The sequence below is a fragment of the Mugil cephalus genome, chromosome 18 (assembly GCF_022458985.1).
Source record: "Mugil cephalus isolate CIBA_MC_2020 chromosome 18, CIBA_Mcephalus_1.1, whole genome shotgun sequence".
Taxonomy (NCBI): domain Eukaryota; kingdom Metazoa; phylum Chordata; class Actinopteri; order Mugiliformes; family Mugilidae; genus Mugil; species Mugil cephalus.
In genome coordinates, this window is record NC_061787.1 from 22,997,687 (window position 1) to 23,013,594 (window position 15,908).

A 15,908-nucleotide genomic window follows, 5' to 3' on the forward strand; every position below is an offset into this window, starting at 1 on the left:
CTTGTGTCCTGCACAAAACACAGCTTCTATGTGTTTTTCTTGTATTTCTCATACATAAACGTCTTTGACTTAGTTTTACCACTGTACTGTCTTTTGCAGTATTGCCCTTTTTTTCCAAAATATGTTCACTTTCCGCATATGCTGTCATCAGTGATGGGAATAACGGCGTTAAAATAAACGGCGTTACTTTTTTCAGTAACGGGGTAATCTAACTAATTACTGTTTCCATCTTTTCCGTAACTGAAAATTAAATGGGGCAAGTTACTTGATTCTCAGCCACGGGAGCCGCGAAGCTGTTTTTTGTTCTTCTTCTTTTTTTTTTTTTTTTTGTCGAGGAGAGGAGGGAGGGGCGAAACAACCGCACAGGTGATATTGATTCGGGGTTTTCTCTCTGACTCATATCTGCCTGTTACACTCTGACTAGAGGCCTGACAGACTGGATCATTGTAGAAGCTTCAGCTCACAAACAAATTTTGATCTTCTCCCATAAAGGCTGATCTCTGAAGGGCAGAGATTGTTGTTCCTTTTTTCCCCCAATCAAATGTGTTGTTACACGATCGTTAATGGAAGCGCATAGGTGAACGGCGACTGTGCGACTGTGTTTATATCCAGCTTGTATAGCGATCTCCCACACTTTAACGATCATGAAAAGGGGGGATTTGGCGGCAGATATCGGGCTCTGTGCAGGACAACGTGATTTATTCTAATATCAGCAGCCTTTTCAAAGAGCTGGGGTCCATTCTTCAGGTCATCAACAAAGTGCAACTTTATCTGCAATGAACGCGATGACGTATGAGGGAGAAAAAAACAGGCACGCAGCTCTCACAGCGGGAGGACTTTTGCCGATGTGAAAGCGGTTTATGTCTACCAGTAGGGGTCTGAGGTGCAATAAATATTAAAAGTTCTATGTAAGTACGTGTCTATACAATTCTACTCTATGTAACTGGCTTGTGAAACCTGCTAAGAAAAAAAAAAACAAAAAACAACAAATTATTAAACATATTTAAACTTAAAAAAGAAGAGTAACGCAAGAATTACTTTCCCTGGTAACTAGTTACTTATACTAGTTAGTTATAGTGGAGTACTTCAGTTACCAACTCAGTTACTTTTTGGGAGAAGTAACTTGTAACTATAACTAATTACTTTTTTAAAAATAACGTGCCCAACACTAGCTGTCATTAATATTTCAAGCTCCAACCAGGGAGAAATGAAGCCTCAGTCCACCTACTGAGGCTTTTTCTCACCTGTTGCCATGGTGAACGCTCCATTGATGAGGGCTTTTCAAAACCTCTTACGCAAGCTTTACTTAGAGTAACTTTAAATCAGAGTTGATCGAACTAACTCGTAACACCTGTTCTGATACCAAAAACTCTGAGTTTGACAGCACAGTGTTAGTCCACCCAGAGTTAATGTTTTGAGTCAGAGTTTGTTAAACCTGCTTCCTGAAACGAACCCCACTTCTGTAAACTGAATGACACTGAAGTTAACACATTCAAAGCTTCAAAGAGGACAGTATTGAAGTGTCCTGTTTTCAACTGTCCTGTAACTGTGTCTGCAGGTAACACTGTTATCCGACTCTTTGTATTAGATTACCACCGGGTTACAATAACAATACACCTCATACATGCAGATACCAACCTATAAAGGGTGGCCAGTAGTTGTAGCTCAGACTGAAGATGCAGAAACATTGGATTCCCTCTTAGGTTTAAAATGAAATATTGACACTTGGATGACTGAAGCATCAGTGTCAACACGTGAGTAAAGGTTGGAGCATGTTTCTACAGAGAGAAATACCTCAGAAAACTAATCTTGGACAGTTGTTGGTTGGTCTGTAGTTATTTTTCTGTCTCTTTTGTGTCATTTTGTGTTTCCAAATATCTTTTCAATTTTTGTTGTCCTAGTTTATATCTTGTTTATTTGAAGTCTCTTTGTAGTTCTGTAGGTAGGTGTAGTTGCATTTTGTCTCTTTGTAGTTAGTTGTAATTGTTTTAGTCTCTTTGTAGTTATTTGTAGTTTGTGGGTCTTTGTTGTTAGTTGCATTTTTTATCTTTGTAATTAGTCTCTGTAATTAGTCGTAGTGGTTTCGAGTTTTTTGTGGTTGTTTGTAGTTGCTCTTTGTGTCTTCGTAGTTCTTTGGAGTCAGTAGTCATAGGTGCTTTGTGTGTCATTTTAGTTATGTGTAGTTGTCTTGCGCCTATTTTTAGTTATGTGTAGCTGCTTTGTATGTCATTGTTGTTAGATGCAGTTTAATTGGTGTCTTGTCTCTTTGGAGAAAAATGTAATTGTTTTGTGGGTCTTTGTAGTTAGTTGTAATTATTTTATATCTCTTGTAGTATTCATAGTTGCGTTTCTTTGTTGTTGGGATTTTTGTATTCATTCAACTACTGACATATTCTGCTTTTCTCAAATCAAGGTCGACTTAAAAACTGGGCTTAACCTTATGCAGGTTCCTAGAATAATGTTAGACACACCAACATACACCTGGTAACTTCCCAGCCGTACAGCCAAACAGAAACACACATTAGCTCAAACACACCTTCTATGAATGAATGAAGACAACTGCGTGGACACTCTGCCCACTCTCCAGTGTTGAATATTTTATCAGCCTAGTCACATGCTATCAGGTCTGAATGATTTAATGCTGCTGTTCCCTCTCAATACCATCTCAGGCAGAGGACACCAACTCAAACTAGGGCTTCAAACTGTGCCTGGGGACAGGAAACAAGTGAGTGTATTGCCTGTTTGGATCATTAAACTGTATTTTTTTTTTTGTTTTTTGTTTTTTGTTTGTGAAGGCCACGAATGTTTTCAATCTCTTCATTTCAGCCAGGTGATATAGGTCAGTAGTTGTCCCAATTCCTGCATTGACTATTGACGTTGATTGCCGTGTGTGAAGCAGCAGGTTAATCTGGTGTAAAAGATTCAGTTTTAGCTTCCATGGTCAAACTTTTCCATGGTGAAAGCGGATCCTTGGGTTCATTAAAGTTTCAAAGAGGGAGTCTCGCTCTAGTGAATGAAGAGAACAGCTGGTAGCATACATCACTGAACTAGCTCTGACTCAGGGGCCCCAAACAACTTGGGCTCTTGGTCAGAGACTCTTACAACAACCCTGAAGATATGTGAAAGAAGAAATGACTACAACAAAATGCAAGATGATCAAAACTCAAAATGATCTCAGTGATACAAAACTGCCATTAAGAGACTTCAAATAATTACAAACTGTGTCTGGGTGTCTGTCAGAGGGCCTTTAGACTTAGACAGACTAATGATCCAAAAGGGAAATTACTTGGTCACAGTAGCTTTGTTGTACATAAAAGTAAACACTCTTTAAACAAAAAAAAAAAAAAAAAACAGACAGGAAATCAACTACTTAGCAAAATAAAACAGGAAGGACAAAACAAGACACAGACAGACATCAAGACAGAAACACGAGGCACAACAGACACGAAGTTATGAAACTAAAAAAAATAAAACAGGAAACTCAAAGCCATGATCACGAAATAAAAAACAGAACCATGACACTTACTGTTGTTTAGTATTATCATAAGTATTATCATTGTAACATTAGCACGCCAGCCATAATAATTTAGTAGGCAAAGTTACGTGTCAAGTAAATTTCTATATCTACGTGGACATAAATCACATACACACATGGGTTTCACAGCATATATGATGTAGCTGCTATTTTTCTAAGCCTTTAGTCTAAATAACTAGCTAGCATAAAGCTAGCATAAGGCTTGGTTAACTTCAAATGTAATTCATTTGTAAATTGGTGTTGGGTGTTTTTGAGATCAAGGTACACATTAATGATGGTATGACTTTATTTTTCCTAAATCTTAACAAACATCAAAGACATTTATCTCATTTATCACAGGGAGAAATCAGTTGACATCCAGTTCTTCCTTTTAATTTTCCCATATGGAAAATAAAAACAGCACAAAAAGACAAAAACGACCAAAAACCATGTTGATTGGTTCAAGGCACAGGAAAAACAAGAGCAAGACAGACAAAAAACAGCCAATAACACAAGAAGACTAACCAAAAAAGGTAAACATCACAAAGCTACTGGCAACATGCAGCCACTCTTTCAGGTGCATTTTACATTACACATGCACTTTGGAGAAACACTATCATTTAAATAGAAGTACTTTAGTAAAGTATCTTAATTTTTGTTCCTCCTTGTTCCACAGTCTTGGCACAAACCTGGGACAAACCTGACAAGGCAGGTTTATAAGCGGCCCATGATGAAGAAATGATAGAGGCAGTGGCAGCAGAAAGGTAGAAGAAAAGTCATATCAGCAGGACGTATCCAGGTGTAGCAATGGCGGTGTGGCTGGGCCGGTTGTCTCTGAGCGACACGTGGTATAATATGTACTCCCGCCTTCTGCGGACCAAACCCCTGGGATCCATGGCTCACAACTCTAACGACCTCACAGAGCTGGCAGAGGGATCAACAGTTGGGCTGGCTAAGGTGCTGACCACCGTCGACCTGGTGTCACTCGGGGTGGGCAGCTGTGTCGGCACAGGGATGTACGTGGTTGCTGGCTTGGTTGCCAAGGCAATGGCTGGACCAGGGGTAATCCTTTCCTTCATTATTGCAGCGGTTGCATCCATATTGTCAGGTAAGACCTCGGGAGAGTAACTCAAGAAATGCACTTGTACTTTCTCTAACGCGATCATCTGTAAGCTCCTGATTTAGGCACTCTATACAAAGGTATTATAAACTCGAATTAATGCTTCATTAAATGTTAAAATACTTGAAACCATTTAACATTATGTTGAAGTGACAGTGCATGGACACAGTCACTGTAACACAAAGGAAAAAGCTGATGATGAAGTGAGACAGGGATGGATGACTGGGTGAAAAAACAAGGATTTTTGGAAACTTTCGATGCTTCCTTTAAGCATTTTTGGAACATTTGTCCTTACTCTATCACACCTTAGTTGCACAATTATTTTTCACTTTCCACCTTCTTTCCCTTCCTTTCATGAATGAGTGTAGTGTTATTTTCTGATTCATTAACCCTTCATAAAGACATTAACTCTAATTAAATGCTTCACTAAGTGTTAAAAAAATAATGTCCTAATGTTTTTCTGATGAGGTAAGAGCTATAAGCTAATACTTATTTGTTAAGACTTGTTAAGCTTGTAGTTATAGATATAATAAAAAATAATTCACACGGGGCTTTATAAATAATACGTAAACTGTCCTTCAGTCAAAAAACAGCTAATACAAACAGCCCCATAATGTGTATGTTTTCTGAATTATTAACCTCTAGTTATCATATGACATCATTAACCACTTGAGAAAATACCTCAAACCCATATCTCTTTTTGTTGAATTGACAGTACTCCCTTATTGACTGAGGCACTAAAACAAACACTAGGAAAACATATTTAATCAAATACTGTACTAGTGTTATTTCCCTGACATTATCAATAATATGCTACAACCTTCTAATTTAGGCACCATGAGTAAAGGCATTATGGACTCTGATCATGGGCATTTTCACTGTTTAGCAACCTCTAGCATAAAACATCATTCAATGCGTACTTTTTTTGAAATACTTCAAAACCATATGAGTGCATATTCATGGACACAGTCACTATAACAAAGGAGGACGTCACAAGAACACAAGGATGACGATCAGGGTAGATGGATGGGTGAAGAAACATCAGATTTTTTAGAATCTTTCTTCTCTTCCTTTACAGTATTTTATACTGTACATTCTTCTACTCGATAGCCTTTTACCAGCACAATTCTGTCTCTTTCTCTTTCTTTGTACCCTTCTTTTTCTTTCCTTCCTCTATGATCAGATTTGATGTCCACATCTCAGACTTTATCAACCATCTCTGACCTCCTCTGAAAATACCCAAAAGTCCCCTCACTCTTATAGCTTATTTATTATAGCTTATATATGTATTGTTTTATTGTATGTATGTATGTGCCAACACTAAAACAGTTTTTCTTACAATGGAAACTGAGTAAATGTCCTCTGGTAAAAACTCAGTAATAAGGAAAAATAGTATGACATAAAACACAATTTATACTGTGCAAGGTCCTACATACATTTTAAATTCTTATACTTTTACATGTTTCTATATATACTTTCCAGTGGTCAACTCAAATGGACCTCAGGAAAAGTTTCATGCTGACCGCTGGAAACATATCCAGCTACAAAATAGTGGCCACATTTTACACTGAATATATAGTACATGTACAGTACTGTGCAAAGGTTTTAGGCAGGTGTGAAAAAATGCTGTAAACTATGAATGTTTCAGAAATATAAATAATGACTGTTCATTTTTATCAGTTCACAAAATGCAAAGTGAGCGAACAAAACAAAAATCTAAATCACATCAATATTTAAGATGCAAAAAAAATCATGGATTTTTCAGGATTGTAGTCTCAGGATTGTGTATCATCAACCATCATAAATCAGACAAGAGTTAATGCTCATCAGTGTCACATGTAGGTTGAAACACAGTCACCAACTGAAACAGAAACAGCTGTACAGAAGGCTTAAAACTGGGTGAGAAATATCCAAACTGCCAAACCTACCAAGGTGAGGTTGTGGAAGACAGTTTCTTATCACAGGTAGTACACTATGACAAGACTGAGCACAACAAGACACAAGGTAGTTATCGTCGCTGTCCGATAAAAAAACACATATCTCCACAGTAAACAACATGTCCACATTCTACCCTAGCAACTGACACGTTCAGTATGTATATGAGCACTGCAACAATGCTTTAAGACGCAATCTATTTAAAATGTATCTCCATTGGATGTCAGAAATGTCAGTCAAAAAGCATGTATCAAAAGCAGGTATGAAAAAAAGAATTTGGGAGATTCGTGTTTTTCATCGGACAGCGACGTTATACTGCAACAGCAAGGTCTCTCCCTGACAAATATCAGGGAGAGCAAGAAAACACAAAGAAACAGGCAGCGTTGAGGATCATAGATGCAGTGGTTGGCCAAGGAAAGTTAGTGCAGCAAATGAATTACACATCAAGCTTATTGTCTTCAAAAACTGGAAGATGCCTTTAGCTCAGAACTGTCAGAAACCAGTGGGACTGGGGTACACTCATCGACTGTCTGGAGAAGTCTGGCCAGAAGTGGTCTTCATGGAAGAGTTGCAGACAAAAGCATGGTGGAGGTTGCAAGTTTGGGGCTGCATTTCTGTAAATGAGCTTGGAGACTTGAGGATTAATGGTGTCCTCAATATTGAGAAATACAGGCAGATACTTATCCATCATGCAATACCATCGGGGAGGCTAATGATTGGTCCCAAATTTATCATGACAAAGACCCTAAACACACAGCCAAGGTCATTAAGAACTAGCTTCAGTGTAAAGAACAACAAAAAAATCCTGGAAGTGATGGCATGGCCCCCACAGAGACAGAAGGATTTGAGGAAGCCTACATCCACAGAAGATCTGTGGTTAGTTCCCCAAGATGTCTGAAACAACCTACCAGTCGAGTTCCTTCAAACACTTTGTGTACCTAGAAGAATTGATGGTGTCTTGAAGGCAAAGGGTGGTCACACCAAATATTGATTTGATTTCGATTTCACAGTACTGTATGTGTGTGTGTGTGTGTGTTTTCTCGGTAGGGGTGTGTTACGCTGAGTTTGGTGTCCGTGTCCCCAAAACAACTGGCTCGGCCTACACCTACAGTTATGTGACAGTAGGGGAGTTTGTGGCATTTTTCATTGGCTGGAACCTGATCCTGGAGTATTTGATCGGCACTGCAGCTGGGGCCTCAGCTCTCAGCAGCATGTTCGACTCTCTGGCCAATCACAGCATCAGCAACTACATGATAACACACCTGGGCACGCTCAGAGGACTCGGTCAGACATCATTTTACATGAAATGGTTTCTGGCTTCAGAGTTGGTATGTCTTTGAGCTGCTGTGTCTCTGTCTTAGGTAAAGGTGAGGACACGTATCCTGACCTGCTGGCCCTGTTCATTGCCCTGCTGGTCACAGTAATTATTGCCCTCGGTGTGCGAAACTCTGTGGGCTTCAACAACATCCTGAATGTGGTCAACCTGTTGGTTTGGATCTTCATGATCATCGCTGGACTCTTCTTCCTTTCTGCCAGCAACTGGAGTGGTGGTAAATTCCTGCCATATGGCTGGTCAGGGGTGAGATATTATAACACTCAACAGTCACTTGTTCAAATCTCTGCGTTCTAAAAAGCATATTTGTGTAGTAGTTGAAGTAATGTAATGTTTTGCATGAGTCTCACCAGTTTTCTGCTTTATGGCAGTGTACTTTTCTGGATTACATCAACTTAAAATTACACTTCTTTCAATTAACCTACTATTCTTATTCAAGTCAAAGTGTGTGTTTCAAAGATCCAAAGACATGTTGACATGTCCCAACAATTTTCTTTTTTCCGTGTGACATGAAATAATAAGAGGGTGATAACTGTTCCTCAGGTCCATGGGTAAAAAAGCATTAGATGATCTCAAATATATCGTAAGGCTTTAGTAACTTGTTTGTATTCAGGTGATGCAAGGTGCAGCGACTTGTTTCTACGCCTTCATAGGCTTCGATATCATCGCAACTACGGGAGAGGAGGCAAAAAACCCTAACACCTCCATCCCTTATGCCATCACTGCCTCACTGGTCACCTGCCTCACTGCCTATGTATCGGTCAGTTCATGTTTATGTTCATGCTTTTATACAAAACAAAGTTAAATATTTTATCTGAACAGAAAAATGCCTATTTTTAAAGATGCGCCGAAGGTACCAAAATAATTGTTTTTATATGAATCATTTAAAACATTTGTCTTCTGACTGGAAGAAAACACAGAAGTAGCTGCCTGGAATGTCCATTATGGTAATCGCATTAGCAGTCTACACCTAGGGAGGCTTTCCTGTCAACCTATTAAACCCACAGAGCTGCAAAAGTAGCTTGATCCTCAGCCAAATTATTGTTTTTTGTGAATCTAGTGCTTGAGACAATGCAAAACATAAAAAATAGGAGCACACAGGTAGCGCCTGTGACTGTGCATAGATGGAGATAAGAATCAAGTGCTTTCCTGCTGGTAACTGGTTCCTTTTTGCCCTAGAGTCCAGGACCATGTAGGCTGACTAAGTTAGTCTCTCCACATCTTTCCTCTCTGCAGGTGAGTGTGATCCTGACTCTCATGGTTCCTTTCAACCTGATAGATGGCTCGGCTCCTCTCATGGAGATGTTTGCCGTGCATGGCTTCATGTGGGGTAAATACACTGTGGCTGTTGGCTCTATAGCTGGACTTACCGTCTCTCTACTGGGATCCCTGTTTCCAATGCCCAGGATCATCTATGCCATGGCCCGGGATGGACTGCTGTTCAGGTGAAGAGGCCTGAGGCACACAGACATACACACATTAAGGATATAGACTTGTAGCAAGTGGTAACTCTGAATTATTGTGTCTGTATTTGAAGGTTCCTGTCACATGTGTCTGCACTCACACACACTCCGACAGTGGCGTGTGTGGTGTCAGGTTTCCTGGCAGGTATCCTGGCTCTGCTGGTGAGCCTGAGGGACCTAATTGAGATGATGTCTATCGGTACACTGCTGGCTTACACTCTTGTCAGTGTGTGCGTGCTCTTACTGCGCTACCAGCCCGATGAACAGACCGACACTCACCATTTTAACAGTAAGGGGGACTTGGACAGCCTCAAGTATCAGGACAGTGGAGATATCCTCACCAAAGATGACCAGATCCTGATTGCAGGCTCAGACACTGATGGGTCATCTTCTTACCACGCTAGCAGGACGGAGGGGGAGGGGGACGACTCAGATTTCCACACAGGCCATGCCTCATTACTCAAAAGGCTTCTGGGAGGTCATTACTACACCCTGCGGCTTAGGTTGGGAATGCCCGATGCGTCAGCACAGCCCACCCCTGCCACCGGCCGCACAGTGACCAGATGCACCCTCCTCCTCTTCCTCATGTCCTTTCTCCTCTGGTCTACAGTCATATTTGGTGTTGAGGAGGGCACAGGGGCCGGGGCGGTGTTTTCAGGCCTGATGGCTACTCTGATGGTGGGGTCCATGGTGAAGCTTTTGATTATAATAATACAACAGCCAGAGAGCACACGCAGCCTGCCCTACATGGCGCCATGTGTACCATTTGTCCCTGCAGCAGCCATACTGGTCAACAGCTACCTCATGCTTAAACTGTCTCCACTCACCTGGGCCAGGTTCACCATTTGGTGCCTTATAGGTGAGTCCACACGATCATGTTTATCGATTGTAGTTTGTAATGCAGCCTCAATAAAAAAATGTCTTGATATAAATAATAATGGATTGCTTTATATAGTGGTCATCATGTCAGAATACATTATAACCATTATATCGCTGCTAGGTATTTTTACTGTGACAACCTGCATTTTAACTCCAGTCCTTTGCGCACCTGGGTTTCACATATGCATTCAGTACCTTTTTGTACCAGCTTTATGTTTAGTTTGTGATATAGACGAGTGAGTCTGTTAAGTCTGAGTTATCAGTTTTCCTTTGAAACAAACCACAGACTGACAATATTCAGTCATACATATTAAACTTTATGTAAGAGCCCTGGTTGGACTAATACTTGCATCTATCTTGTTATATCTGCAGTTTCTTAGCGGATGTTTCATCTGAAACTCATGAAGACTGATAACTCAGGCTCTCTTTTTTCACTGTGTCTGTTCTCAGGCCTGCTGATTTATGGATGTTATGGAGTGTGGCACAGCACGCTGGAGCTGAATACCAGAGAACAGCAGGCCCAGGCAAGCTCCTACCAGCGCTACAACGACCACCTGGATGACACCTTCTCCCCCGATGATGACCTCTACCCCCAGGAACAGGGCGAGAGACCCTACCAGGGCTGGTCTGCTCCAGAGGAGAGAGGACACCAGCAGCAGCAGGAATACCAGGACCAACTGTGGAACCAGTACGAGGACCAAGATGGACACCAGCAAAGTCAGTATGGGGATGATGGTGACCAGAATGATTACAGTCTGGTGCAGAAAGCTGGTATTTAAGCAGAGGCAGCAGGTCCAGAGGAAAGACCAATTATGAGTTTGATGACGAAGAGGAAGACTGTATAGCGTTAATGTTTAAGGCTTTCAAAAACTAAATGAATCCCAAAACCTGAATACAACTTATTTAGGAGTCAGCGTGGAGGATTTTGTGAAATCTGTGCTTGGATAAGAGCAGAAGGATGTTTGATACTACCCACCAGGACCCAAGTCAATGACAGAAACCTTAAAGTTGCATATTTGTGTGAAAACTCAGTTATAATTTAAACATTCCCACTGTAAGGGGACAATTACTTTGTATCAAGAAGACATGACACTCGCAATGATTTGCCATCGGTGTCTACTGAAGTCATTACCCATTCCAATGTGGAGACATTTAATTCCCTCTTACTGTGCTTCAAGGACCAGAGTAGCGACTGGCCTGGTCAGCTCCACAGAACAACTGATATGTGATCATTTAGGTCCTTAAACTAGATTTTGGCACTGCAACTCAAGAAATTACAAGCAAATTAAGAAAACGACTGACAATTTTACAAGTTGTGCAATGCAAATATTCACAACACTAGCAAATACAAAAAAGAAATGTTTCCAGGGGACCCCCACAAATGGAATAAAATATTAAATATTATATGCCGTCAATCTGCAAATGAACTGTGCATATTGTAATATTATTTGAATCAACAACAACAAAAATAAGAAAAGGAATCATGCGATCAGGTTGTTAAAAAAAACACCACTAATAAGTAGAGATGTGCATTGATAAGATTTTATTGATACCTATGCCATTATTGATTCTGCTTATCGATCCGAAATGTTTGTCGATTCCCTCATCAGTTCCTCCTGTGAATTTTTGGTTCTGAAAAAGTAGGTGTTTTTGTGTAAATGACAGAAATTTTATTGAGTTTCTAAACAAGAGACAAGAGATTGTGTAAGTAAACAAATATGAAATTGGTTACTGGATCCTTACTGGCACTATCCTGCTGAGACTTAGCGATAGCTGTACTTGTTGACCGGAATCGATAAGCAAGAAGGCTAATGATATCGATCAATTGAACCAGTTGGAACCGTTTCTTTTAAAGAATCAGTTCTGGATGCCGATTCCTACTGATAAGTAGCAAACATCAGCAACTCCAAAAGTCATAAAACTATGAATAACAAAGCATGTCCCAGCAGCTTCATCATGTTGTCGTCTTAGCCATGAATGGCTAGACTCACCTTTTTATCAGAATCTAAATCTGGTAGAGCTCATTCTGGATTTCATTATGGGACCTTAAGTGATTATGACATTCTTGACAAATGCCTTCACTGCTTGTTCGCCCTTTAAAATTATTTAAATGTCAATATCTTTTACAACAGATGCAATAGTAAAATGTAAACAGCTCATTTCTCCAACGGCATCCATTTTGTTGTAAACCAATTCAATTCCACTGCACTAAGAAGACATGCATGACTATGTCACTGTTACTACTCTCTCATCAAGCCCACCCAAACGAACTGATTGGCCCATCAGATTGTTGGAGTATAATCAGCTCCACATGGAGAGGCTTTCTGCCACAAAAAAAAAAAAAAATGTAGGCAGGGAAATTTAGATCTCTTTCTCCTAAAACAAAACAGCCTTGACATGACTGCCATTGCATGAATTTTATTTTGCAAACTAAGCAAACATCAGTTTTGCAATGACTTCTCTGCTTCCTGTGGCTGTTCACCCACATGTCATTTCTACTGGAGACAGTGGATACCACTTCCACGTTTGATTTGGGCTTTCTCAAAAGTCTTTACTTTATGCTTTTGTTTGGATGAATGATATTTATTTAGTGTCTACATAGTGTTGATTTGTGTAAAAGAGAATGAGTGTTTGTTTGAGAAATAAATGTCTCATTTTGAGTGAAATAATTCATCCTGAAACTCGTTTTCTAGCAAAAAAAAAAAAAAAAAAAAGACGTTAAAGCTTTTATTATGTGTAACAGTGGACAGACATCAATACAGGCACACAGATAATTGACATTGATTATGCTGAGTTGTAAATTGCAGTTATTGGTAAAAACGTTTTTATAATTAAAAGTTAGCCTAGGCTTGTTTTTTATATTTTGAAAAGAGTTTGAAAGTGTTCATGCAGCTTAAAGAATAGTAATCATACAAATACAATGACAGAAACTTGTCCACACATTCAGTAAAGGCAACAAAACACTGCCGAATCTGTAGACGCTGCTAATCTGATCAAATCCTCCTGACAGGACAAGATTAACTTGAGTCGTGTTCAGTTGAGGTCATGGACAGTTAACAGGCAGAGAGCCAACAAAAAGAGAGAAAAACCTCACTATTTGAAATATTACTTCCTGTCTGAGAAAAGTGTACAACTGCAGCTGAAGATAAAGTTTTTGAGTAGAATACACATTTTTGATCACTCGAAGCAGGCCAAAGATAATCACTAACTTAACAATCAAGGCATGTGTTGAAATAAAATGAACAGTTTCAATTAAAGACAGAGAGGCAGTCCATCACACGTTTGCGCTCTTGGCGTGGTTGGCGGGAGGATCCAGCGGCATGGCCGTACCCCTCTGCCTGGAGTAGTAGAAGCTGTTCTCCCTGCTTGGGATGCCTGGATCGGTTCCCTGGCAACACAAGATCACTGAGCCGCCCAGGAGACAGAGACCAGAACCAACCCATCCAGCATATAGTGAGAAGCCAAACGACATCAGGCCTTCCTCTTTATGAGCACCAATGGGGAACCACACAGTCGATATGATGCCACACAAAGCTGTTAAACAGAAAAACGTATTACTTTTTGTCTAAAATGCTCTTCCCATGAGCTTGTGTTTGGTGTCAGACTGTCTGACCCTGAGGCTGTGAAAAGGAACTACCTGTCTCATCCCACAGGAACCTAGACAGGATGAAGCTGCCAGACCCTGACCCCCATCTGCCATCCATTCTCCCCGCTGCAGCCACTGGGAAAGTACTGTAAATCCCGAGACTACTCTTGTCTAAAACTAAAGGACTAACCTGAAAACTACTAAAATTTGCAACTGTAATAGAAATATACTAAGACTTCTTTCTGGGGGACACATGTTCCCATGAAATAAAGCATTACATTGTAGTATGAGAACCTTGGTTATAAGCTGGTAGAGCTCCCAGGAAATGAATGGGAGTCAATGTAATGCCCTCTGAGGTGTTAGAAACATAAACCCTCACCCATGAGAATGAAGAGGACGCCTCCCACCCGGGAGCGGCACCGCTTGATGGTTGAGTTATCATTCTGCAGCCGGACACATTGCATAGACATGAGGACTAGCAGCATCGCTGGTAGACCCATCAGACATGCGCAGATCATCAAAGCACGAGACGTCTGGACGTAGGCTGAGTGAGAGAGAGAGAGAGAGTGAGAGGTAGGCTACGTTTGCAGTGAAGAATGCACACAGATGTGTAGGGTAGTCCAAAAGACAACACCAGAATGTACTTTATGTGAAGTTTTTGAAGGTTCCACAGACCATGCTTGATCTAAAAAATAAAGCTAATATAAAACCACCGGGACTGGTTTGAGTATTCCTTATAATGTTTCACTTTCCAAAGAAGCCACTGGGCTGAGTGGTAAAATGTCTTTAAAAAACTCGAACAATTGAGTCGGTTTTCGTTTTTTTTTTTTTTTTTTTTTTTTTTTTTTTTTTTTTTATGATACGTATGATTTTAAGCCTGTTTTGTAGTAATTTTAATGACATTCTGTGTGGGTTATTGTATGGATCAATATTGATCACACTACACAGCACACTATTTTTGTAGATCTTTGGAGGACCTACCATTTACCTAATTCGTTCCTTAACCCACAATTGCACAACTGCCACGATTCCTTTACCCGTATCCCAATCTTATAAGAAAAACCCTCACAGATTATTAAGCCCACAAACTCAGGCATAACTGGACGAACGCCATTTGAACAGAAAGGCTTTTGAATATCCAAACAATCTATTCTCAGTATCCTCAAAATATATACTATAACCACACTACCACCTCCATGACTGAGAAGCGTTTCTCTCACCGGGCAGCGTGAGAATCTGGTTGAGGGCCACGCAGTGGTAAAGCGCCGGAGAGATGACGCACTCCGCCCAGAGGCCCCGGGACCCCAGCTCGTCCATGCGGACGCAGGTAGCCACCGTGTAGTCGCAGGTCCGGACCCAATCGTTGGTGGCTGTAGCGACGATGACCCCGACCCAGCCCGCACAACTCGCCGCGCTGCCTGTAATCTGCCTGCACATGTGTGCCATGAAGAGTCGTCGTGCGTTTTTACGCGTTCCAAAAAAAAAAAAAAAGAACTTCAAGGAGGCGCACTGCCTATGAAAATTATAAAGTAATTCCTACTGTTATAGAAAATGAATAAATATGTCGTTTCTTCTCTACCTAGTAACAGAAATACCACGTAGCTTAATATAATGAAAAACAGAAGCAGAATAACTATAGAAGTGCGTCTCTTTGTTTTAGTTTTAAATCTGAAAAAAGCAATTTTGCTCTGTTCCGTTGGTGTACTCCAGATTGATCCACAGAAAATGCCTAGAAAAAGATTTATAACAGGGTGTGGTAGAAAACATACCCATCCATCCAAAGCCAATCAGAGCACATGTGAGACCCTAACCTAAACCAGATATGAGAGATGAGACGGCCTCAGACAGAAAAACAAAAACTGAACCCATCAAATGAACAGCAGATATAGAACGACTTGGAGTATTTGGCAGAGCCCTGTCCAGATTTACTTGAGTTTTATCAGGAAGGAACTTTGGTACATGTTTGGTTTATAAAATAGAGATTTGTCTTCATACTCACGTGCCTCACTGTGGCCCTCTGCTGGCGCTGCCTCCAATCTCAACATGTCAACTGACTTTATTTGACTTCAGACAAGATA

The 15,908-nt window shown here is 40.5% G+C and overlaps 2 protein-coding genes across 2 annotated transcripts; one reads left to right on the forward strand and one right to left on the reverse strand.

The window, feature by feature from the left end:
* Positions 1-1,308: 1,308 nt before the first annotated feature.
* On the forward strand, positions 1,309-12,910 carry slc7a14b (solute carrier family 7 member 14b). The gene is made up of 9 exons (XM_047612275.1): positions 1,309-1,754; positions 2,670-2,725; positions 4,191-4,622; positions 7,617-7,853; positions 7,931-8,148; positions 8,516-8,662; positions 9,139-9,347; positions 9,440-10,224; positions 10,695-12,910. Exons 3-9 carry the CDS (start codon positions 4,322-4,324, stop codon positions 11,021-11,023), a joined length of 2,226 nt encoding a protein of 741 aa, XP_047468231.1. The 5' UTR covers positions 1,309-1,754; positions 2,670-2,725; positions 4,191-4,321; the 3' UTR covers positions 11,024-12,910.
* Positions 12,911-12,958: 48 nt separating this feature from the next.
* cldn11b (claudin 11b) lies at positions 12,959-15,796 on the reverse strand. Its single transcript, XM_047567688.1, has 3 exons — positions 15,051-15,796; positions 14,210-14,374; positions 12,959-13,778 (listed from the first exon to the last, which is right to left on the reverse strand). Exons 1-3 carry the CDS (start codon positions 15,274-15,276, stop codon positions 13,519-13,521), a joined length of 651 nt encoding a protein of 216 aa, XP_047423644.1. The 5' UTR covers positions 15,277-15,796; the 3' UTR covers positions 12,959-13,518.
* Positions 15,797-15,908: the final 112 nt, after the last annotated feature.

Bases quoted from the DNA above. Each gene is read 5' to 3' on its own strand.
- slc7a14b (XM_047612275.1), top strand. From the start codon at position 4,322: ATGGCGGTGTGGCTGGGCCGGTTGTCTCTGAGCGACACGTGGTATAAT. The intron at 8,149-8,515 runs GTGAGATATTAT...GTTTGTATTCAG, and splicing joins TGCCATATGGCTGGTCAGGG to GTGATGCAAGGTGCAGCGAC. The intron at 8,663-9,138 runs GTCAGTTCATGT...TCCTCTCTGCAG, and splicing joins GCCTCACTGCCTATGTATCG to GTGAGTGTGATCCTGACTCT.
- cldn11b (XM_047567688.1), bottom strand. From the start codon at position 15,276: ATGGCACACATGTGCAGGCAGATTACAGGCAGCGCGGCGAGTTGTGCG. The intron at 14,375-15,050 runs GTGAGAGAAACG...TCTCTCACTCAG, and splicing joins CCAGATTCTCACGCTGCCCG to CCTACGTCCAGACGTCTCGT. The intron at 13,779-14,209 runs GTGAGGGTTTAT...TCTGTTTAACAG, and splicing joins CGTCCTCTTCATTCTCATGG to CTTTGTGTGGCATCATATCG.